Source organism: Eretmochelys imbricata, chromosome 8 (assembly GCF_965152235.1).
Source record: "Eretmochelys imbricata isolate rEreImb1 chromosome 8, rEreImb1.hap1, whole genome shotgun sequence".
Lineage (NCBI taxonomy): Eukaryota > Metazoa > Chordata > Testudines > Cheloniidae > Eretmochelys > Eretmochelys imbricata.
Genome location: NC_135579.1, coordinates 71,408,906 through 71,435,098, shown reverse-complemented (window position 1 = coordinate 71,435,098; position 26,193 = coordinate 71,408,906). Strand labels below are relative to the sequence as shown.

General features: G+C 39.8%; 1 protein-coding gene across 2 annotated transcripts in view; it reads left to right on the top strand.

The window, feature by feature from the left end:
• Positions 1 to 26,193, top strand: part of PLPPR4 (phospholipid phosphatase related 4) — a 43,864-nt gene that overhangs the window by 3,641 nt on the left and 14,030 nt on the right. For both annotated transcript variants that reach the window (XM_077824896.1, XM_077824895.1), the window contains exons 2-4: positions 13,061 to 13,246; positions 22,014 to 22,143; positions 25,664 to 25,859. In XM_077824896.1, the coding sequence (XP_077681022.1) occupies positions 13,061 to 13,246; positions 22,014 to 22,143; positions 25,664 to 25,859 (512 nt within the window). The remainder of the gene's footprint in view (positions 1 to 13,060; positions 13,247 to 22,013; positions 22,144 to 25,663; positions 25,860 to 26,193) is intronic.

Below are 26,193 nucleotides of genomic sequence, written 5' to 3'. Positions count from 1 at the left end.
ATATTATTGCTGTTGCAGAGGCAGAGTGGAGAGGTTTTTAGCATATCCATGTTGTTATGCAGAAATTGGCTTTCTGTATACCAGATGAAGTGGGCTTCAGTCCTCATCTGTTGTAAGGAAAGTTGTCAGGATACAGACCCTTACAAGTAGAGAGGGGAACTAAAACGGAAAACCTTGGGATTCCAGGACAAGCTGTGAGGACCCTTCCACCTTGTCCATGTCTAGCACCTGGCAGCACTGAGGATGTTCACATCTAGATTTGAATGTTATGGTTGGCCCCGGTCTGTGTATTGTTCAAAACCAAAGCTCCAGATCTGAACAGATACAACATTTAGGGAAATTTGGATCCAAATCCAGAGATTCAAACTTTGCAACTGGGGCCCAACTCCAGTTCCCCTAAAGGTTTAGGGTTGAGGCTATTGTCCTACTCTTCTATTTCTCTACTTTTCACCTGCAGGTATATTTGTTGAGACAGAAGGCCAAATTCTGCTTTCAGTTACACTTGTGTAAATCAAGAGTAAATTCAGTAGACTTAATTGATACCTGCGAAAAAGTGGACTGAGTCCAGAGTATCCAGTATTCAAATTAGAAAATTGTTATGGTTGCCTCCGCCCCAACTCTTCTTCTGTTCAGTTTCTAGTGGTAAGACATATATTTATGATTTACCCACATATATCCAACTCTAATCTGATCCCTGAGAATGTGCTCCTGGAACTTTATAGGTTTCAGAGTAGCAGCCATGTTAGTCTGTATTCGCAAGAAGAAAAGGAGTACTTGTGGCACCTTAGAGAGTAACAAATTTATTCGAGCGTAAGCTTTCGTGAGCTACAGCATCAGATGAAGTGAGCTGTAGCTCACGAAAGCTTATGCTCAGATAAATTTGTTAGTCTCTAAGGTGCCACAAGTACTCCTTTTCTTTTTGGAACTTTATAGTACACGATAATACTGAGATTAATGAAACAGCCACCTGATAGCCCCTGCGGTGGCATTAGCAGAAGGAGGAAAATGGCTTAAACATTTTTGAATTGTGATTGGTTAAAGAAGAACGGGAAACTGGCTCACCTCTCATATATATGTGTTTAAATCAGGAATAGCTCTACTGAAGTCAATAGAGCTACTAATGTAAGGGACAAGACAGGCAGGCCCTGTGAGGTTAACTGGCATTAGTACACAATGTGGATGCTTTTTGCATACCATAGGCAACATCATCATCCAAATAAGTGTAAACATGAATATAGGAGACAAGATTTAAGTAAACCAGCCACCTCTTAAATGTACAGAATTTGGGATTTTCAAAATTTATTTAATAACAAAAATGTTTTAAAGGGTTTAATTCAGTAGGTGAATAATGAAAAATGATGAAAAATGCAATTTCTCCCCTCTGTACATCTCGCCTTTCTGTATATTTCCTTCCCATTCCATTCTGCCCTACTCTCAGGTCAGGCTTGCCCTCCCCTGGCCCGTTCTTAGTTGCAAGTCCCAATCCATTGCTCCTTGTGGCTAAGCAACAATTAGTTTCATTTTGTATTTTGAGAAAGACATGAGGAGCTTCTTTCTCACCGGTGCAATTAAATAATGAAATGCCAATCAGAAAATGCTGGAGGATTAGGGCCACAGGAAGAAGGCAGATCTATCACTAATAATGTCAGCAAAATAATGGGAAACTGTAGACAGGCATTATTTCCCCGAACACCAGAGGAAAGGGAAGGGCCCAGAAAATTATCCAGGGAAAAGGAGAAAATGGAAAACCAAAATCACACAATATAGAAGGGTAGATTAATACATAAGCATAATGTAATACATAATACATAAACAGGGAAGGAAAAGATGCCTTATGGTCACTGATGTAACCTAAACATGCATGGAACTTTATAGAGCAAAATTAAAACAAACAGATTTTCTGCCTTCAAAGGGCTTGAGCCTGCAAACTCGCACTATGGGGAGCAGTACTTACTATCCTGAAGTCAAGTACTACTCAGAGGAATAAGCACAATTATGTCCAGTAATATCTGTTTGCAGAATTGAGCCCTAAAATGAGACAAAAGACAGTCAGAGACTACAATTAAGGGAGAGGATGAGGACGTGATAGAGAGAAGAGGAGGACAATGATTCCAATCCTGCAGATGCTTACTACTAGGCACAGTGTTTATTACCATGATGCCAACAAGACTACTCATGTTAGTAACCAATACTTATGATTATAAGGATTTATAACACTGGACCAAATATGATTATATAGTAACTTAGCAAGCGAGGCTGCATTTCTATTGATAGTTTCAATCTAAAAAAAAATTGTGGGCCTGATTCTGATCTGATATATAGCAGTGTCAATCAATAGTAACTGAACAAAACTCAACCAAGTTACATTCTACATAAAAATGATGTAAGATCAGATCAGGCCCTATCTGACTTAATTTATTAGAGCTACAGGGCCACATTCTCCTCTCACTTACACCAATTTTACATTAGTGGCTTCAGTGGAGTTATTCCTAATGTACAGAGATTAGATAAACGGAGAAGCAGGCCCATGGGTTAGAAGCTGTAGAAGTGAGAAGGAAATCTACAGACATACAGAAAAGAATTAGAGCAGCAGATACGGTGGATGTGGTCTAGGCTGAAAAAATAGGGAAGCAGAAAACCTACAAAAAAATTAATGAAACTTTATTAAACACAGCATAAAACATTTCATGACTTTTTGCAGTTTTCACTATTCGTGAATTAGTATGTATCTCATAAAAATGTTTAAAGTGTATTTAAACATTAGTTTTAAATGACCCTATTATAATGACAGTAAGAGTCTTACACTTTGCAGAAGCACATATCACGTGATCTGGCTAGATTTAGTTTTACCTGTGCATCGCTACCTACCTGAAGTGTAAATTAATCAGCACTTCCACACAAACTGATCTGTGTTATTTTTTAATTATGTTTGTACGTTTCACAGTTGTATAGAATATGTGGATAATCTGGGCCTCTTCTTTAAAAACTAAGGGAGAGGACTACTCATGGAAGCTCAGTTTGCATCTGTTTAATAGAAGGATATTTTCATAATGAAAGATCTGTCACCATCAGGAAAATATTAGGAATTGAAACATTGGGCTAGTCTACACTGGCAACACTAAGCGCTGCCGCAGCAGTGGTTTAATGTGGCTTGTGTAGTCACGGCAGAGGGCTGGGAGAGACGTCTCCCAGCGCTCTGAAAAAAACACCTCCACGAGGGGCGCTGGTACACGGTCTACACTGGCGCTTTACAGCGCTGAAACTTGATGCGCTCAGGAGGGTGTTTTGTCCTCACACAAGCAAGAAAGTTTCAGCGCTGTAAAGTGCCAGTGTAGACAAGCCCATTGTCTATGACCATTCCTGGAAAGAGATCTGCCCTTTGCTTTGTTGATCTTCCCTCGTTAGCATATTCAGAGTACATCCTCAGGACATTCAAGGACAATAGCCAGAAGCTTAGTGCCTCACATTTTAAGTATGAATCTGGAAAACTTCCAGGGATATATACCTCCTGTTCCCCAGAGGATGAAGATGTCTGCAGATGTAGCATGGACAAATACATTTATTCATAGTGACAGGAATATGCTCTGTTTCAAGGAAAAATCTGTGTGTGATTTTTCTTCACTCATTAACCAAACATCAAAAAATATCTGGGGTGAAATCCTGGAGCCTGGGAGTTTTACCACGGACTTATATGGAGACAGGATTTTACCCCTTGCCTTTTGTCTTCAGGTTTGCATGTACAAACACAGAAGGCCTAATTTTCTCTCACTTACACATGTATAAATATAGAGTAACCCCACTGAAGTCAATGAAGTTACACCAATGTATAATGGGTATAAGGAATCAGAGAATCAGGCTCAGTAGATGAAATCCTGGCCCCGCTGAATTCAATGGGGTCAAGATTTCACCCATTTTCAGTACGCTGAAATACAGAATGCCAGATCCTGAACTCCTGTAAGTCAGCAAAGCTCCGTAGATTTAAATGCTAGCTGAATAATTGGCCTATAAACTTTGTGTTACTGTGGATTTATTGGCAGAATATCCCTACACCAGTTACTTGTCTCTGGGTTTGCTGAGACGTGAATGCAGCTCAGAGAGACTATCCACAAAGTTAAGTTTTGTTCCTTACCTTTTCATGTGATATGTAAGGTGGTAATGGGGTTTCTTTTGGCAGTATTTCCTCAAGCAGACAGTATGTGACCCAACCAATCACTGTTATAATGTGGATCCCTTCTCTGAGAATTGATAATCCATCCACTTTTGTTGGCTACCAGACAGGCTAGAAAGCCAGTAGTAGGCAGTACCTTAGAAAACACAAAAGAGATCTATTATATTATTGTAGCAGTCAGTTCTGTAAACTGGTGGGTTTCCTCGGCTCCAGTTGAAATAAATGGGTGTTGAGGATGTTCAGTGTATCTCAGGACCAGAAACTTAGTTCCCATTCATTTTTAACTTATACTGACAAGGTGAGATTCAAAATGTCAGATGTCGATGCACATCACTAAGTATCTCAAAAATTCCACTTCTCAGTCATTTCTGGATTTTTTAGGTGTGTAGATACGCATGACACACATCTGCATTAAAATTATTTGCTTAGGACTCTGCAAGGTTTTTGTAGGCTTGACTTCCAGGATATGCATTGCCTATGGGAATTTAGTGATTAGAATGGGAGTTTTACCTCTATAAGGAATTATAGGATCAGCTCCTCAATTTCGGGGAAAGGGCAATTGCTGTATGCTAATTAAAGGGTTCAGAAAGAGTCAGGAACTACACCAATGTCTCTTGGAGGCACAATGGAGGACTTTCCTCCCTAAATTTAAATCCAATGAAAAAGCATGTTTAATCTTAAAAAATAAAATAAAAATAAAAATGTAACCGGTAACACTGATGAGCTGCACACAATCATTTTGATGATTTGGTCCCATGAAGGGGAGTTTCCACTTTCATCACAATAAAGATCATATGTCTAGCGCTTTACCTTGTGAAGATAGCAGCATCAGTTTACTATTCCTAAGCTAATCATGTGAGCAACTATGAGGGGTGAAATGGACAAGCTCCTGGGTCATGCAGTAGCAGGAGGCTGGGGAGGGGCATCCTAATGACTCACTCTCCTCACATACATACCTTTTTATGTGAAAGGTGTCAGTTCAGTCTGGTATGTACCTGAAAGAAGCTCTAAGCTCCACTGAAATCTTTTGGCTGGCCCTGAAGTGTGGTCAAGGTGCACAGGAGTCAGTTTTGTTTGGGGGAATTATGTTCAAGACCTGGCCAAAGCATGCTAAGGAGAGCTCTGCTTGTTCTTACTTCTAACACATTCTGAGGCCAGGACAGAGGTGTCTGCTGCTCAGTCAGGCAGCTTCCACCAAAGGTTGAGCCTGCTCTGGCAACTGCTATCATTTATCACTCCTTGTGCATTGCCCCCTGCACCACTAGAAGTGCATGGTGGATGCACTTGTAGACCTGCATTCCACACCACCATCCTGCCAGCCTCTCCAGCAGCTAATGAGAAGGAGAGGAGGTGGGAATATTGTGCCCTGAGCACATTTGGCAGTGTTGCTCTTGGGGCCCACCCCAGTGACCCTCCTAAGCTGTGGAGCAGACAACAAAAAATATATAATTGTGTGCAAGTCTCTTTAAAGAGAGTTCCCCCTCAGAAACTCATGCTTTAAAATATTACTCACTTCCAAAAAAAGGGGACCATGGTCTTTTAACTCTAGCCCAGATTTCCACATTGAAACCCCGAGGCTAAGCAGCAGTGTGGTAGATCCCATGACCTACTAGCCCATTGTTGTGGCCTCTCGGTGATACTGCAATATATGGTATTAAATAAATTTATCAACAACATTGTCCTTTGGCCTAACCAGTAAGTCAGTATTCAGGGCCTTGCTGGATTGTTTCTGTTAGAACAAGAAATTGATTTTACTAGTCAGATATTTCTTTGGTGCAATCTTGTTTCTTTATGTAGAATGCACCCACAGTCCTGTTTCCGTGATCACAGTAGGAAAGAAAAGCAGAAGGCAGAGGAGGCAGTTTCTCTGCTCACAGTTTCAAAGCCTGTCTTTCCAGCCTGTACTCTGCACAAAAGAAAGCTCTCTGTTGGCTTCCTCCTAGGGCAATGCTCACATGGTTTCTCTGGTTTTCTGCTCACTTTCCCGTTCTTTTCACACACTCAGGGCAGGTTTACACTTAAAACTCTGCAGCAGTGCAGCTGTAGCACTTCAGTGAAGCTGTTAATATGCTACAGCAGAGCTTCTCCCGTCAGCGTAGTTAATCCACTTCCATGACAGTTAATCCACTTCCATTATTTATACCAATGTAAGTTTATAGTGTAGGCCTGGCCTCAGACAGCTGCAATCAAATCAATGCCCCAGCCCCTGCGTTGCAGTCAGTCTCCAGGCAAACCCCTCTGGCCACATGGCTCAGCTTTTACTCAGGCATGGCCTTTGATGGTTTCTTCTGTTGTTTCAGTTATCATGAAATGATACATCCATCAGCTTCATAGCCTATAGATCTAAGACACGCCTGCTGGCAGCCACATACACGCTCCGGCACAACAACAATAATGTAAATAAGATAATACATATACTTTACGATCATAAAGAGAGTCATAGGTAACAAACAACAGGTGTAGAGTACAGCATGTTATGAAGAAGCACAAAGATTGCATAGATGTGTCATACAATGTATTATTGATACATAGAGGATCTATGAGGACAATTTCATGCAGGTGAAGATCAGTGTGAAGTCTTCACTAGGTGAGTTGTTGTAAAGATGCTAACCAGAGTTGACCATCAAGGTGTTTAGTTTTTTAGTCAGGGAATTTATTATTTTTGTGTTCCCTGAGCATCAGCAAAATACTGTCATACTGGGGGGACCAGATTGCATTTTCTTTGGGAGAATAATAGGCTTTTCCAACTGGGAATGTGTTTTTTATTTGTCTCTTTTCTTTTGTTTAAGAAAACATATATTTTGGACCTAAAGTTCTTGACAATGTCATTTCATGAAACGGTCAATATTTGCTTGCTAGTGACTCAGAGCAAACATCACTTGCAGAGAAAATGAAGCTTTGGTTTGGAAAATTCTCCAAGGGGGAGGAAAACCTTTTTTTTTTTTTTTTTCTGATGGCTGGACAGCATGGTTATGAATGCAAATGTCGGGATTCTGAAAAGAACCTGTGAAAGGGTAAAGCCCTCGGCCCAAGATTTTAACTGTGTTCAGTGCTCCAAGCTAGCAGGAGGGGTTTGTGGCTAGAAGCATCGAGTCATAGATTCTGTGCTAACCCAGCATTGATCTTACCCTTCTGCAGGCTTCTGCTCTTTAGTAAAAGGGGTTTGTCACCATCACTCAGCACCAGTCACACTACAGCAATACGAATGGTAGTGGTAATGATAACATCTGAGGCGGCAGAATGTAACTGATTATTGCTTCTGGGAGCATTCAGTCCTGTGTGCCTTTTCACTTGGAAATATTTTGGTTTAAGAATCATAGAAATGTAGGGCTGGAAGGGACCTCAAAATCCAGCCCCCTGCACTGAGGAAGGACCAAGTAAACCTAGACCATCCCTAACAGGTGTTTATCCACCTTGTTCTTAAAGGCCTCCAGTAATGGGGATTCCACAACGTCCCTTGGAAGCCTATTCCAGAATTTAACCATACTTCATAGTTAGAAAGTTTATTCTTAATATCTAATCTAAATCTCCCTCACTGCAGATTAAGTCTCTTACTATTTTTCCTACCTTCAGTGAACATAGAGAACAATTGACTAAACATAACCAATTTTTTTAACCTGTTTCATAGATCAGGTTTTCTAAACCTTTTATCATTTTTGTTGTTCTCCTCTGGAATATTTACAATTTGTCCATCTCTCTCCTAAAGTGTGGCACCCAGAAATGGACAGATTACTCCAATTGAAGCATTACTGGTGCCAAGTAGAGCAGGACAATTAACTTCCATGTCTTACATATAACACTGCTGTTAATACACCCCAGAATGATATTAGACTTTTTGGCAACTGCATCACAGTGTTAACTCATATTCAGTTTGTGATCCACTATAACCCCCAAGATGCTTTTCAGCAATATTACAAACTAGCCAGTTATTCCCCATTTTGTAGTTTTGCATCTGATTTTTCCTTCCTAAGTGAAGTACTTTGCATGTCTTTATTTAATTTAATTTCATTGATTTCAGACCAATTCTCCAATTTGTCAAAGTCATTTTGAATTCTAATCCTGTCCTCCAGTGTTTGCAACCCCTCCCTCCAAATGTTAGAAGTATACTCTCTAAGTAATTAATGAAAATATTGATTAGTACCAGACCCAGGACTGATCCCTGTGGAACTCCCACTTGACTAGACATCCCCCGCTCCCTCAGTTTCACAGCAAACCATTGATAACTACTCTTTGAGTATGGCCACAAAGGCATACGCAGTGCAGAGTGGCTGGTGCCTGGCTACTCCCCCCCCCCCCCCCCATGCACTAGAAACTATGAGTATATGAGTTTACAAAAATCTCTTGAAGGGGCTTCCACCAGATCTGGGACCCCCTCTATAAGGTTTGGGTCTTGCTGACTAATTAGAGCTCCTTTGCTTTGCACTACATCATGAAACACAAAGGAGCATTTGGCCTTTATTCTTCTCCTGAAAGTATTTGTGAATATGTTTATCTCTTGTTAAGTTTTTTGGGGAATGGCATGATAGGGCTAGGTCCCCTGCAATATAAATAATAATCATCACAGTAATGAATAATACAACTCTATGTCTTAAGAAAGCCTCTTAACTAGAATGGGGGTGGGGGTGGTGTCATGAAAATTTGAGCAAAAATGGGCAACATTTGAAGTTTTGTAACCAGCTCTTCTCCTAACTGTGCTGATTATGATCCTAATACAAAGTCCTTTGAAACCAATGGGAATCTTTCCATTGATTTCACTGGGCTTGTATCAGATCTTCTATTTCCAGGGATAAATTATAATCCAGAGCAGAGATTAAAAGTCAGAAATTTCTCAATCGACCGATCATGTCAGAACACGAAGACTCATTAGCCCAGGTCATTGGGTTTATTTTTTGTATTCCAATTAGAAATAAGAAAAAGATTTTCTATTTTGTAATTAAAACAATGCATATTATTACCTTCTAATTATGTCTCACATGTTCAGGGTGTCAGAAGCTAATGCCTGTAATTAAAATGCTTATGCTGCCCTAAGCAGAATACTCAATCAGTATTCGTATTTTTAAACAGCAACTTAGAATTATTTAGGATATTGAACAAACACTTCTATTTTCTTTGCCTTTTTGAAGATGCATTTTATATTTAGGTTGATAAAAAAGATACGAAAACAAGACGTCTTATGGGACCTGACATACAATATATTGCAAATTGTCTATAAAAGTATTTGTTTGTATTGCTGAGGAATTATTGTAGGGGTTATTAGGCCTTTAGAGTTATTCTTTTCTTTTGGGGAGAGGGTGGTTATGTTCCGAAAAAATATGGTAAACCTAGAAGTGAAAAGCACAATGGAGTCCTGTCCTTTGTGGGGGGGGTTTCTAAGCAAATGTGGATGTTGCCTGGATTTTGTAATTAACAATAATAAAACTGCAGTTAGCATATGCAGAATGCAGATCCCTTCAAAAATGATCTGTAGGCCCATTAACTCATTATACTACATCACTATATAAAATATTACATATTTAATAATAGCTGAATCTCACTAGATAAATGCAATTATATAGCTGGGAAACAATCAGATTGGAAATATGGACTTGTTGGTAACATACTGTCCTAAAACTCAAGAAATCTGGGTCCACACCAGTGTGACCTGGAGCAAATCACATAATCTCTTTGTGCCTCAGCTCCCCCTCTGTAAGAAGTAGGATAATTATTCCTTTGCCTGTTTTGTCGATTTAGCTCTTGGAGGCCAGGACTGTTTCTAATTATGTGATTTGTACACCTAGCACAATGCTGCCCTGATCTCAGTTGACGCCCCTAGGTACTACTGTATTGCAAATAATAATAATAATGATGATTTTGATGTCAGATTTTACAATTGCCTAAACCATGATGTGTGGTGTCAGTGAAATCACACTGTGTGTGGGCCTACGTGTTGCCTAGCCACGATAGAATGGTGCAGAGCTGCACTGGCCCAGCTGGAGCTAAGGTAGGACTGTGCCACTATCCCTCTCTGAGTTTTCCAGTGGTGGGGATAACACGTACACTGTACCATTCCATTGAATGGACATCTCCCAACCTCCCGCGAGCTGAGACACAAAGAGATTATGTGATTTGCTCCAGGTCACACAGGAGTGGAACCCACCTGAACAGCTCTGGGTGAGTGCATCAGGGGAAGATAAGGGGATACACCACTATAAGCCTCCATCCTCCCACCCCATTTGGAGATATTTGTGCACCCAGAAGCAGTCTCAATAATCCCCTGAGCACAGGGACTGTGACTGTCCCTTCCAACTGCTGGGGGAGAAAACCAGGGGAAAGCTCCTTGTTCCTTACTTATCCATGCAATCATACTGAGTTACTACACATGCAGGACTGTCACTGAAATCAAAGGGAGTTCTCTGGAGTGAATTAAACAATTCATCTAACTAAAAAACGTTATTTCCAATGACAGCAGAAATCACAAAATTCAAATGGGATGAATTTACTATTTATTTAAGTAAATCTAATGTATTTCTTGTGTTATTTTCAAGACACTCTTGGGAATGCCACTCTTTGCTTTATTCAGGATGTCAATTCACATTCCTTTCCTATGCAATCACAATCAGCCTCAAAAATGTAATTACAACACAATCAACCTGACCACTGAGAACAAGGAATGCAAAGTTATTCCTTAGACTACCTTCAGTGCACTTTTCATAGCAATACTTTTGAAGACAAGCTAAACTCTGTAGCTCTTTGTGCTGTGTAGCGCTTCAAAGCAAAGCTGTTATTTTCAAAAACCAAGACCCATTATAAAGCCTGTTTCAGTGGAGTCCAGCTAACAACCTCTTTCACCCCCCGCCCATTACATTTTCTTTTTAAAAAAAAACCTGTACTAAAAAAAGCAAACATTTTAAAGTTTGGAAATGGCTAATTAATGGATCCAGACAGTTTCCCATTGCCCTTTACAAACATTATCATTCATTATCTTGTCACCCGACATACCTTACACACCCAGTCTTCACTCTGTTTTACTCCAGAATGGATATAAGCAGAATGTATCACCTGCTTTTATCCCTTTTTATGAAATGTGCAATAAAGATTTAAAATGCAGCATAATCCAGTGATACATTAAATTCTGAAGGAAAACTACATTTTCTCAGTGTGATGTGTTGGCATAGAAGAATATTTTCTGCAAGGGAAATAGAATAATTCATGTTTGGTGCTATGAAATATCTTCACTGTCTGGTGCTGTAGGTATATGCAAATCTATGTGGACCTTGCAAGTTTGTACTTTTAGCTATATTAAGAAGTGGAGGAAAAGCAAACATAACAGCCACCTTCAAAATAAGAAGGAAAAGTAATGCTAGCAATTACCGTTCCATTAGTCATGTTTACCTTCACTGCTGCAGGGAACTGCAAATCTTACCTCCCTGTGTCAGCCAGGTTCATTGCATCCCAAGGGGTTTCAGCCTAAGGGAGGGCAGGCAGGGTGCTTCTACTGTGGCCCTCCTCCATGGGTGATGCTGGGTAAATGCAGATTTCAGTTCTACTGAGCACTCAGTGAGGACCTCCTCAATGGAAACTGAGAAGCAGGGGGATGGAGTGAATCATCATATGCTGCTGCCCCCCGCCAAGCTGCCTCCCCCACCCAACCCTGGTCACTTTGTGGACTGTACTGGCCCTTACATGCACCCTCGTAGAAGGGTGCTTTTGCCTGCTTGCCATTGCCACAGCTTCTCTGGTACACTGTCTGCCAAAGAGGGCCCTCTGATAGAATCGGTGCTTTCAGAAGTTCAGGGAGAGCCTGGGTGAAGTTTCCTCCTTAAGTCTAACTTTTCTCCCTAATGAATTAATGGAACTAATCTCTAAAGGATAAAATCACTAAACATCTAGATAAAGGAACCATGACCCATAAACATCAGCGTTTTCTACAGGAGTAAATCCTGCCAGGCAAAGTTGTTTGGGTTTTTTTAATAGAGAAAAAGCCTTCACCCATAATGAATAGGTGAAGGCAATTCACTCTATATATATAAAAGAAAAGCATTGGATACAATTTCTCATAAAATCTTCCTTAGAAATTGAACTCAAATTGGCAGGGGTATATACACTGTCATGTGGATTGAAAACTGATTGAAGGACCCTAAACAAAAGGCCACGATAAACAGCAAAACACTGAGTAGGATAAAAAGTGGCTGTTGGTGTACTTCTGGGGCAAGTGTTAAGATTGAACAGCTCATAAAACGTATCTGAAAGAACAAGGGTGTTTGACACTTTTGATGAGTAAGTCATTCAGGCAGAAAACAGAAACAATACCATGTGATTTACCTGAACAATCATTCACTATATATAGCAAATAGTCAGACTTCATTAACAACCCATATGTTGGCATATATTTGTGTAACCTTTTTGTCAAATAATTATAAATAGGAAATGAGGCCCCAATCCTGTAACAAGTTGACCACTGCACCGGTATGTAGTAATCCTTGGGGCACCAGACATGTCATCCTGAATTCACTATGTTGCAGGATTGGAGCATACTTTTGAAAAAATCAAAGTCTGTTCATGATTGTCTCACCGATGAAAAGGCTAAATTGTTTGGGAAATAAGATTGCAACAAATAGTTTGACCAGCTCAATTGACTAAGGTAGTGGTGGGCAACCTGCGGCCCACGGGCCACATGCGGCCCGTCAAGGTAATCCACTGGTGGGCCGCAAGACCGTTTTTTTACATTGACCGTCCACAGGAACGGCCACCTGCAGCTCCCGCAGTTCACTGTTCCTGGCCAATGGGAGCTGCGGGAAGCGGCGCGGGCCACAGTTTGCTGCTTTTGCATAAATATTATAGGGTTGTTTGGGTTTTTAGGTTTATTATTACAAAGAAATAACAATGAATTGTTTTTCCTTCCTTCCTTCCCAGTTGCCCATACTGGCATCTTCTGTTATTAGTCTCTATTTTCTTGAACTTACTGATGTCTTCAAGCCAGTTCACTCTGGATTCAGCTGCTATGACAGGAGTCTTAGTATGCCATACATTGAACCTACACAAGAGGCTGTTCCCTTCCTGATGTTGCTTAGTTTGACTTTTGCTGGACCTGCAATCACAGTAAGTTATGGGAATGTTCACCTGCCTCCCCTAAAAAAAGGTTTAGGAGCAGATCTTCAGTTGATTTAAATCAATATGACTCCATTGAATTCAATGAATTACATGAGCTGATGATCCGATTGTTAGGTTTTAACATGCAATTTTTATCCTTCTAACACAAAATGTTAATAGGGCCCCAAACTTTACAACAGAAAAGTGTGGATTTTTAAAAATCTCTTATTGACTTTTAATAGGCTTTAGGGTTCCCAAGTCACTTGGGCAATTTTGAGAATTTTACCCATTAATCCTAAGTGGTACAGTTATGAATTAAGAATAAAATATTCATCATATTGAAATTAACAATGGAATTTCTCTCTCTCTCTCTCTCACACACACACACCCACAAAATGTTAAAGTATGTTAAAAGGATGAGAGTAAATAAGAAAGTTTCCTTCTTAACTGTTTATATTGAGATGCCAATCGGAAATGCATAATCAGACAAAGGCTATCATGGAAGACACTCTTAAATGCAAATTAATTTTGTTCTCTCCTTTTCACTCAGACTTTAAATACCTTTTCACGTGTGCTAACATTTTTGTCAAGTAAATCTTCCTGTGGTTACAGAGCCAGAGCCAGATTCTGCTCTGAGGGCACGTCTTCACCGGCAACGTTAAAGCGCTGCTGCCCCCAAGAGGGGAATAGCTACCAGCGCTGGGAGTGCGGCTGGTGCACTGTCTACACTGGCGCTTTATAGCGCTGAAACTTGCTGTGCTCAGGGGTGTGTTTTTTCACACCCCTGAGCGAGAAAGTTGCAGCACTGTAAAGTGTCAGTGTAGACAATCTATCAAGCAATCTGCAATTCCGATGAACACTCACTGTAGTTGCCTGAGTGTAAAGACAACAAAATGGAGCCAGTACATGTGTGTGTAGGCTGGGAACAGCAGAAAGTTTCTACACAATGTGAAAAAGTCCCTTAACTCTGTCTTAAAATGACTCCTAGTAGCACACTAGTAAATTATGGTTGCGATTCACCCCTCCCTGAGCAACTGGGCTTTGTGCAGAGAACAAAGGCAGGTGGGAGGGATAGAATTCACCTTTTACAGCCTGGGATGAAAAGCAGGCTGTGTATGGCTGTTCATTCAGTGCATTTCCCAGCCTCCTCCACAGTGTTTTTTGACTATTCATTTCCATAAATTGAGATCCCACTGACTACCCATTGGCCAATCAAACAAGTCCTTAACACTGGCCTAATTAAAACTAGCATAAAGATATTTCCATCTGTAGTCCACAGGAGAGACTGTGGAGTTCCACCCATGCCCTCTTTGCTATGGGCATGAACATTAGAGGGCGTGCATGGATCTTCTGTCCCTTTGTGAAGATCACCCTATATAAATCACTGTTCTATATATTATGCTGAATGAAATAGTGTTTGTACAGGACCTTTCATAGTTTTGTTAATGACCGTGATCACTAGTGCAGGATTTTTTTGGCAAATGGAGATGCCAGGTTACACTCAGCAGTGGCTTACATGCAGTTTTAAATATAAGAGCCAGATTTCTTCAGTGAGTGAATATTGACACTGTGGTTATTTATTATTCTTTCCAAAAGTGCCCTGGAGTATCTAACTTGTAAGCTATAGGATAGGCAAGAAGGAAATTAATTCAATGGCTCATCCAAAGGGAGAACACATTTTTAACAGAACCTTCCCAGTACAGCACTTAAATATCAGTGTATGAGCAATTCAACTACTTTTATATAGTAAATGAAATAAAATGATCTTTACTAGTATAATAACCCTGCTGGAATGACAATGTGAAGGTAAAATGAAATGTAAAAACGTTATTTTTATGTACACTTAGAGTGCTGTCTACACTGCTTTACTGGGGCACTCATTTAACTGTGCACTTAGATACCACAATGCTATAGCTACCTCTAGTACACAAGAACAGGCAGGGCAACAAATTCATCCCTGTTCCTAACTCCTTTGAGTTTAACCAGGGATTAATTCATTCCTTTGTGCTAGATCGGATAATATGAAATTGTGAAAACTCTAAAATGCGACTCTGCATATACAGAAATGAAGAGAAGGGGTGAAATCCTGCCCCCATTGAAGCCAATGCCCAAACTCCCATGGAGTTCAGTGGAGCCAGGATTTCGCCCTATGAGTTTTTAAATAGAGGTATGGCACGCTGGTAAACATCTGTGTCACTACTTCTGTTCGGGTATCCCACCTTTTTGAATGTGCAACGCAATGAATGACAAAATTCCTTGAAAGTGACCTATGGGCCCTGTATATACACTGGGAGAACTTTGCTAAGAACAACCATGTTCATAAACTGGTAGGAAGCTCACCTACATTCTTTATCATTCTTGAACAGCTGCTCCTCTCTTGCCCACAGTCCCTTCCATCTCACCGAGGAATTCCGCCTCAGGGTCATTCATGTTGGTGTGCATCTAATTTCAGTATTCCCAGCCCAAGCATTTCAAAATCATGAGTGGAATTCAAAAAGTCATGTGATTGACTTAAAGAATCATGAGGGGGTTTTTTTTATTGGTTTCTTTTTATAGGTCTCATGTAAATAATATGGTTTCAGCAGCAGGGGCTTTAAAAAAAATAGGAACTATCATGACACTTGTAATAAAAACAAGAGATTGGCAATGTTGCTTTGTATGTGGCCACCTTGGGCTTATTCACTGCTGACTAAACTGGATCCAAAAGGCTTGCCCTTGGAGAGCAGATTGGCTGGGTAACTATGTTTTTTTTTTAATTCTGTCAGAATGGATTTTCACACTGGCATCTACAGGGAACAGCTGCAGGAGTCATACTGAAATCATACAGGCTCAAGGACTATGAGCCAGATGCAGTCTTGGCATAAGTGCACTGAACTTTATTGATGTCAGTGTATTTACACCAAAGCTGACTATTAACAGACACTTTCAATGGAGGTAATCTCTGTTCTGGGAGCACTTCTAGCCTGAATGGAAGAACCATGGTATGTTATGAGTTTTTCATGTCTTTTTTGACACTGGATTCATACGATTTATTTGGTCATGCCTCTGGGCCAGGAACTGCCCACATTTCTCTGGTTCTATGTACGAGTCAACTGGAATGCTCTAAGATTGCAAAATAGTTCCTATTTTAACTCCTTGTTTTTGTATGCTCATAATTTACTCAGCCACCCATTGGATGGAAATTTTCAATGCTTTGTATATGCCTGAAGATTATGTTTTCTAAGGGCTCATTTATACAAACACTTAGATCACAACAACCTGGGGTGTAATCTACCCTGCACTTGCCTGCCATTCACTAAGTGTTCGTGTGGACCCAGCTGTCAAATGCTAAAAAGTTCTCTAATGCACTTTGGTCTATCCTACTTGGAAGCAGGAGCAGATCAAAGGGAACTAGGAAATTTTTGCTGCATAGCAAAAAAAAAAAAAGGGGGTGGGGGGGCTACATGGACACTTAGTGCATGGCAGGCCAGTTCAGGGTAGATTTATACCCGAGCTTGCTGCGAACTATGTGTTTGTGTGGACAAAACCTAAGTCTGAGCAAAATCCCTTGAACTAGGCTTCAGTTCAGTGAGAATGCCAAAAAAAAAAAAAAAAAAGTACTTTCCCATTGTGAACAATTCTAATCACAATATTGCTTTAGACAGGGCTAAATGCAAAAAAGGCTGAAAATTAAAACCTACTTTGAAAATAATCCTCACCAATGACTAGTGCATTTTCTTGCTTTTAAAAAAGATGGTTTTGATTTGCCAGTTATGATTATTTTAAAATTGCATGAGACTGTGCAGTAGAAAATGTTGTGTTCAACAAGTGCGTACTTAAGCCCTCGTCTTGCAAAGATTTACATGTGAGATTATTTTATGCACATGAGTAGTCAGAGTGAGTAGTGATACTACTCATATGCGTCAAGTTAAATAGGTGTGTAAATCAAGCAGGATTACGGAATAAAAGATGCATCACAGTTAGTTCATTGTGCCTTTTTCAAAACTATCTTGCTGATTTTAAACGTTCATAATGTTGAAACTCCTGAAGCCATTTTCTCCGAACTTGGCTTGTCTATAATTGTCTGAGTATTTTTTAAAATATTTTTGAGACTTAAATACTGAGCCAAATTTGAAGAAAATAAGTCCAGAAGCGTCAAAGTTATAACCATTAATTATTAGCCAGCTCTAGGAATGCCTTAATTCACGCATACTAATAAGGACATACACCAGTACATTTCCTTGTACCAAAATGCATACTTAACTTATATTAATAATAGAAACTAATGACAGTGGTACACACCAGTTGTCTGTTACTCACTGGTACCTGTGAATTATGGAACTAGAGACTTACCTTTCTTCATTTTTTTCTTCTTTCCTTTAAATAAAAATCCTAGGAAGTTAATGCACAAAGAATATACTTATGCAAAATTTGAGTTGCACAGTTAAGTATTTTGTATTTAAATTTTCATTAATTTTCCAAGGAATCATAATTCATGCAAAAGATGCAATATATAAAATGAAGAACTGAGAACCATACCAGGAACTCCAATACTCTAACATAAAATTTCCAGAAGCCTAAGAGATCCGTACATAATTTACTACATTATGGGAGCAACAGGAACTGAATATCATTGTCCAGGTTCCTTCCCCACTCTGAACTCTAGGGTACAGATGTGGGGACCTGCATGAAAAACCTTCTAAGCTTATTTTTACCAGCTTAGGTTAAAACTTCCCCAAGGTACAAACTATTTTACCTTTTGTCCCTGGACTTTTTGCTGCCACCACCAAGCGTCTAACAAATATAACAGAGAAAGAGCCCACTTGGAAACATCTTTCCCCCCAAAATCCCCCAAGTCCTACACCCCCTTTCCTGGGGAAGGCTTGATAAAAATCCTCACCAATTTGCAAAGGTGAACACAGACCCAAACCCTTGGATCTTAAGAACAATGAAAAGGCAATCAGGTTCTTAAAAGAAGAATTTTAATTAAAGAAAAAGTAAAAGAATCACCTCTGTAAAATCAGGATGGTAAATACCTTACAGGGTAATCAGATTCAAAACACAGAGAATCCCTCTAGGCCAAACCTTAAGTTACAAAAAGACACAAAAACAGGAATATACATTCCATTCAGCACAACTTATTTTATCAGCCATTTAAGCAAAACAGAATCTAACGCATATCTAACTAAATTGCCTACTGACTTTTTACAGGAGTTCTGACCAGCATTCCTGCTCTGGTCCCGGCAGAAACAACACACAGACAGAGAGACCCTTTGTTTCCCCTCCTCCAGCTTTGAAAGTGTCTTGCCTCCTCATTGGTCATTTTGGTCAGGTGCCAGCGAGGTTGTCTTAGCTTCTTAACCTTTACAGGTGAAAGGGTTTTTCCTCTGGCCAGGAGGAATTTAAAGGTGTTTACCCTTTCCTTTATATTTATGACAATCATGTTAAAAAAAAAACCTCATATACAAATTGATGTAATATTTAATGATCATGGCTAACAAAAAGGAAAGGGGAGAAGAAAAACAAATCCCTTCTGAACCCCCAACCTCAATCTCTACCCAGAGGCCTAGAAAGGTAAAAACAGTTAGAGCAGGAATCAGTTTGCCTATGTTATCTGGTGAGATATTCACTTATGTTATCCCATGTTTAGAGTGTGTTTTAGGTCTATTTCCTTTAGAGTAAATAGTCTTTACTACAATATCATCCAGTAACTTATTTTCCCAAGCTATTACTTTAGGAGTATCTGTGTCTTTCCATCAAACCGAATTAGTTTTTGTTCACTATCAGTTCCATTAAACAGTAGCAGTTTTTAACTAGACTTATTTGCAGCCCTGAGGTTCCTCCTAAAATGCCTGTACTTGGTGTAGGCATACATTGTGTGTGTGTATGCCTAAATATACACACACACACACATTTACACACAGAGGATTTTTTTCCAGTAACTCCCAATGACAAGATGACTCTGAAACATATGTATTAAACTCTCAAAATGGGTATTGCATCTCCAGCATTTGCCTGACCCCCATTCACTTCAGTGGGCTTTGAATCAGGCCTCTAATATTTTTTCCTCTTACAAGGAAAATAAAAGCACTATAAAGCATACAAAATTCATATGGTGTGGTTGTTTTAGCTATGTCAGTGTATGTTAGATGGCTAAAGACTGTTTGCTCCCTTTGTGCAACCTATCTGCTTTGTCACAGAGTAACTGAATGTTAGATCATATAGTTTATCAGATAGTTTGCAAGTTTGATTGACAATACCAAAGCAGAAAGAATAGAGGCTTTGCACCACTGCAGCAGCTTTATGTTATCCCCTTCTCAGTCAACACAACTACCCAGTTGAGTAAAATAAAATAAAAAGTCCCAGAAATATTTAGTAAAGTAGCACAACTTTTGGCTTTACCATGGTCCAAGCTTTTGTCCTGTAAATTACCTAAGAAGGAGAGCAAATTCGCAATCTGCTGAATCTGCCAGCCTTAATCTCTAACATGATTAATCCAGTTCTCCGGAAAGACACCAACATGATCAGCTGAATATACTACCCCATGTTGTCTGCTTTGTTTCCCTGATTTCCCTTCTATAACACATGATGGTCTATCTTTCCAGGTTTTTTCTCCTTGCCAAATATCCCCTGATGCTTGCCAAAAGCTATTTAAGATTCTGTAAAATTTTAATTTAAAATCCCACTGCTTGCTCCTGGACAAAGTCTTAGCATTATAATGGTGATACTGAGATGGATAATAATGTTATAGACTCTTTGTGAAATTAACTCTTAGCTAATAAAACTCTCTACATCTCCTCTACCATTGACTTTCCCATGTACTGACGCAACCTTCACTGCATTTATTTTGCTCTAGGGGAAGAAAAGAAACTCAATTAAGACCAAATGAGTGGTCAGCAGGGGGTTGATTGTCCAGAAACCGCTGTCCCATTTAATTTCCTCCCCCCTGTACAGGGGGTTTCACTGAGATAGTACAATGCATCAGCACTTGTCTGATGGTTCCATCAGGTCCTACATAGTCTGTCTTCATTTTTTTTTAAGTTTTTAGCATTCAGCTACATTGCAAATCTTTTGAATCACACCTTACACAGTGCCATTTTACTGAATCTGCAGACAAACAATCTGAATCTGTTCTGAGGTCTGATCTGCCCATTCACAACAGTGCAGTGTTAACTCTGAAGTCTAAAAACAATATACTTGCCAACATTCGAGCTGGAAAAAATTTTTCAGCCAAAAATTTTTGGTGAAAAATGCAGATTCGTTGACACTAAAACATTTTGCAGATATGTGTCTGTTCCGCCAAATTGCTTATGTAAAAAAACATAGAGAAAGAGTCTAAATATTTTGTTTAAACATTTTCTAAAGGAAATATTTCAGTTTTCAATTTGAAATTATTTTTGTTTTGAAATGTTTTCAATTTCATTTAAAATATATAAAAATGTTAAAAATACCTTGAAAGTGAAACAGAACATTTAGTTTCAGGTTGAACAAAACGTTTCGTTTGGCACTGCCCTGCCCCCATTTTTTTTTTTATGATTTTTCAAAATTGCCAACAAATATAAGAAAACAATTATTCACACAGCTCTGGTCAGCATTGCTGACATAACTATATCACTGCTGAGAATTTTAGCAGAAACATCAAATAAATCTGAGTGTGTGGAATTTAGGACCATGTCATGGCTTCCATAGAGCAATATCACACTTTCCTCCTTATATCCGGGTGACTTGCCCTGGGCAAGCCAACCCTGATTACAGAATGAGCCCCACTTGAGGGGAATCAGGGACTTTCCTTTAAGGAGCCATAGTAAGAAAAGCTCAGAAAGCCCTAGTGAGATTGCAATCAGTGAGAGAGGCTCCTGCAGGGAAGACCCTGAGACTAGGGGAACTGGTACAGCTAGGAAGGGCTGGGAGTAGCCTACCAATACAGGAAGGACTCTGCCCAGACCAGGGGAGTTTGGCTGTACCTGGCTGGAGGGAAGACTTTTGTATTTAGTTTTGAACTTTAATTAATAAATCAGCCAGTAAGGAAGGCTGTTGTGATTGGACTGGAAAACCTGTGTGGACTTTATTTGGGGATCCAAGAAGGGAAACTGAGATAAGGGATTGCATACAGGCAGGGTTGCCCTGAGGCCACCAGGATGGCATGAGGCAGCCACTCATCTGCACTTCTACTTTCTCCTTCCTAGCTCCACTCTAACCCCTCAGTAGCTTGCTATCTCTCTCACTCTGTTAATTTATATGGCTATAAGGACAGAACCCCAGTCTCTGCAGTGGATCTGGTTAAAAACCAAACCCATTATACAATTAGGGAAGAATCAAGCTGTCATGGAATTTTAGGCTGCCAGGGATTGCTAGGCAGGCAGGCAGCCAAAGGTTGAGTGTTAAATCCACCCCAGAAATGCGATGGGAGTGCTATGGCTTTTCACATTTATGATGCAGCATTTTCTAATTATTACATTTTTATATTATTGTATCACCTAGAGGCCCCAGGCAGGGCCAGCGTTCCATGCACTAGGCACTATACACACACACATACACACAAAATGCAAAGATGGTCCCTGACCCAAAGAGCTTATGTCATTTATATTTAATGTCAGTGCCATCTTCTCACCTGCCCTCACTCAGGGGAAATTGCATTTGTGAATGTTTACATATTGATGTAAATCCTTTAAAGGCAAGTACACATCTGTGAATGATGAGATTTGTTCTATTATAATATATTTCAGCCCTTACAATCCAGTCACTAACTGCTGCATAACTGCTACCTATGCCATGAATACCTCCTTTGTCATTGCAGATAATGGTAGGAGAAGGAATTCTCTACTGTTGCCTGTCTAAAAGAAGAAATGGGATTGGAGCCGAGGCCAATATTAATGCGGGAGGCTGCAACTTCAACTCTTTCCTTAGAAGAGCTGTCAGATTCGTTGGTGGGTTTTGGGTATTAGTTACCAAAAATGCCTTTTGTGACGTATTTTTTATTTTAATTACACAGGTTTTTTTGTTCTTTAAAATAGCCTTTTAGGACAGTAAACGGCAGTTATTGGCATAGCTCTCATCCTGCCAAAAAAAAGTGCAAGAGAAGCTGTTGAATGGTATTGCAAAGTAAAAACACACATTCAATGACGTAACACTTCTGTTGTCCATTTTTCACTTTCATCTATTGCATTATCATCAGTATTGCTAAATCAATAATTTGGCTTATCATTATCCCACCAACCCCCCCATCTCCTTTCAAAGTCCATTTAAGTGTTAAGATGTATGGGTTTTGTTTTGTTTTGAATGTTTTTTGCCCTGTAAAAAGAATCACTATTCATGAGCAACACAATAGAAACCGCTTGAGCTGATAGCCCTATCAAAAAATATCAGTGGATTTGATATTCCATGTGTGGATGGTGGGTCTCTCAGGCTGGCTTCACAAAAGGACATAGGTGTTATAGAAGACCTCCCTTTACCCCAATGGTTAGAGTACTCACGTAGGATGTGGGGGGATCAGCTGTTCAAGTCTTTCCTCTGCCTGATGAGAAGAAGGGAACTCAACAGGAATCTGCTGCCTCTCAGGTGAGGGGCCTAACCAGTAGGCCATAGTATCATTCTAACTCTCTCTGGCCCAAATAATATTCAGTTATTTAATTAAAGTGGGACAACTTCAGTAGGAGAGAAGAGAGACCTCCCCCACTGTCCCAGCACAATATCCAGTAGCCCAGTGGTTAAAGCACTCTCCTGAGAGGTGGCAGGGTGCCTGTTCAAATCCCATCTCCTCATCAAGAAGAGGGAAGACTTGAACCAGTGGTCTTCCACAGCCCAGGTGAGTGCTCCAACCACTGGACTAAAGGTTATAACGGAGAGCCTCCTCCTTGGCAGCTCTGCCTGGAGGTAGGTGGCCTTCTGTATGCTTGCCAGATTGGGTCTCTACACAAGTTAGGTGGAAGAGCACCTATCTTCCACTGGTTTGTGAATCACTCTGTGGTGGAGATAGGAGATAGGCGTCTGGACACAGAGTGAGACAGAGGTGTACAGAAACATAGGTGCCTAGGGAATTTTTACTGCAAAAACTTAGGTACTGAGTTTGGGCACCTACAGGGGTAGGTGGCAGCTGAGCAGGAGTTTTGTGAATTGCAATGGTGCTTAAAAATGGAAATTTGTTGCCTATATCTGTGGGTTAAGTGCCTAAATACCTCTGTGAATCTACCCCTTATCTCCTGGAAAATGGATGAAGGCTGACATATTCATTTCATATAAGCCATTGATAAGAAGGCAATTAGGTGTTTTGTTTTGTTTTTAATTATTGGTGACCATCACTGGATTTGAATTGACCAGTTATTCTTTGCTCTTCGTGTAGAATGAAGTGTACCTGTTGGTGAGAGATTCAAAGCACAGTCCTCTACGCTGCAGAAACCTGCATGGGCAGAGCAGGTGCACAGGAGGGCAATGTTTTTGAGCAGCGGAGGGCTTCACCACAGCTCCAGTTATGCTGGAATGGAGGAAAGTGCTAGAGTGGGAAAAGGAAGAGGTTACTGGACCCATACACAGCACAGATTCAGTGGCCAGAAACCCTCACATAAGAGCAGCAGTGGTGGGGACTCTGACAAGGCTAGAATAGCTATGAAGGAGGGCTGCAAAATTGCTCCATATCCTGCTCTATCCCACCTAAGGGGGTCCCTCTCCAACTCCATATAAACCAAGCTTTGGAGGTGTGTGGATTTCACCCTTAATTTATTCCCTGAATCTGATCTTTCATTTATATGTCTTATTTAATCATCTCATGATAAAGCAATAACTTCAGCCTTCTTCAAGTTCTCCAATGGAAAAAACTACTTTAAACAGTACAAGTTGATCAGGGAAACAAATCTGAAAACCATCCAAAGCAGGAAAAAAATGCACCGTAAAGCAACCACATTTACTTGAACTATATATATTCTGTCTCAGGAATTTGGCATTCAAGATACTAGTGTTATTAGTCAGTAACAAAAAGAGAACATTTGGAGGAAGACTGCATTTTTCAATAGATAAACTCTTAACAGGAAGTGCAGTTTAACTAAACAATTTAGTTTGTTTTTTGTAATATAATGAAAAAGAGTGACACTGTGATTCAAGGGTTAAACCACTGCATGGACACAAACAAGGTCTGCAATGCCCAAAAGTCATTACAATCTGACTGGTGTTTGGTGGTCTGTGGGAGATGAGCTGGTGCTCTCAGATCCCTTATTAATAGACAGATGTCCATACTGAAAACAAAAGAACACCACACATCCCAGTTGGCATTATTTGGCACTACAGGTGGCCATCTCACGAGAACGAACAAGTGTTGAATGAACATGCATATTCTCATGCCTAGAGAGTTGCCCATCCTTGGGGCAGTGTGGGAAAGCTTGCACTGTCATCACTTCCATTTCCTCTACTGCCAGTTCGGTGTATGAACAGATTAATGAATTATTGAAAATATTAAATAAGATTGGTCCAGAGACAGATCCTTGAGGAATTCCACTAATATCCTTCCTCTAGCCCAACAGTTCTTCTTTTAGAACAACCAATTGTTGTGTCTCCTTTAGCCAGTTCCTTACACACCTCATAATTCTTGTAATAATCCCCATTTTATCCAGGTAAGATAATAATTTCCCAAATAGAACTGTATCAAATGCTTTACTGAAATCCGGGTAGATTAGATCTACCACATTTCCCTTATCTAAAAGATCAGTTAGCTTAAGGAAAGATCAGGTCTGTGTGACACAACCTACTTTTGGTAAACCTATGTTGCATTTTATCCCATTTTCAGTTTACGTCAATGTCTTTAATTATTCTTTACTTTAATTGTTCTAAAATCTTGCATACTATTGAGGTCAGACTAATGGGGCTGTAGTTACCTAGATCACTTTTTCCCCTTTCTTATTATATAGGTACTAGGTTTGATAGTTTCCAGTTATACGGTACCTCAGTTTGATAGATTTATTAAAAATCCTTGCTAACAAGATGTTTGGTTATTAAAGTTAAAGACAAAAAATTGGGAGAGAAAAAAGGAAATCAGTGTAGAGTCAATTTTCCAAAGTACAGAATCTCCATTTCTTATATTCATAACATCATATATATTTTCCAATATGATACTGGAACACTATACAGTTTACAGAACACTATACAGTTTATAAGCCAAATTTACCCCTGCGCAGAGGGCCCACAAAAGGCTTATTATTAATTATTATTATTATCAGATGCCTAACAACCCCAGTAATGGCGGGGATATTATTAGGTGCAGTACAAACACAGAACAAAAAGACAGGCTCTCCCCCAAAAAGCTTACAGACTAAATAATATTCCACTTAAATCGTACCTAAACTCTGGCGTAAGCAAGTTTAATACCACTGAATGCAGTGGAGCTGTGGTTACTCATGTTGCAGTGAATTTGATCCAATGATCTTAACTAAGTTTAACCAGCTGGTTTGTTTTACTTTCTAGGTGTTCATGTCTTTGGCCTTTGTTCTACTGCTCTCATTACTGACATCATACAGCTGTCAACAGGGTATCAGACACCATATTTCCTGACTGTATGCAAACCTAACTACACATCCCTAAATGTATCCTGCTCAGAAAATTCTTACATTGTGGAAGACATTTGTTCAGGATCTGATCCCATAATCATCAATGGTGGAAGGTTAGTTCCATATTTCATTATGTAATAATCTTTCCTTACATGGTTGCTTTTAAAGGATGTAGGTATTCACTCTTATTTTTAATTATCTGTCCCACTTACCAGGCTTAATCAGTAACTATCATCAATTCTGAGTGAGTTTTGACAGTTTTTATAACAAAATTCAGTGAATAAGTTGATCTTTAGATATGTTTACCGTAAACTTAACTAAGGCCTAAGGGAGACTTTGGAGAGTATTCAGACAGTCTTGAGTGCCTAACGGTGTGGTGGTACCCACTATTAACTAACAATTTTCTTCCCTTTCGAGTAGGCACAGTATCTAATTCATTTTTCAACG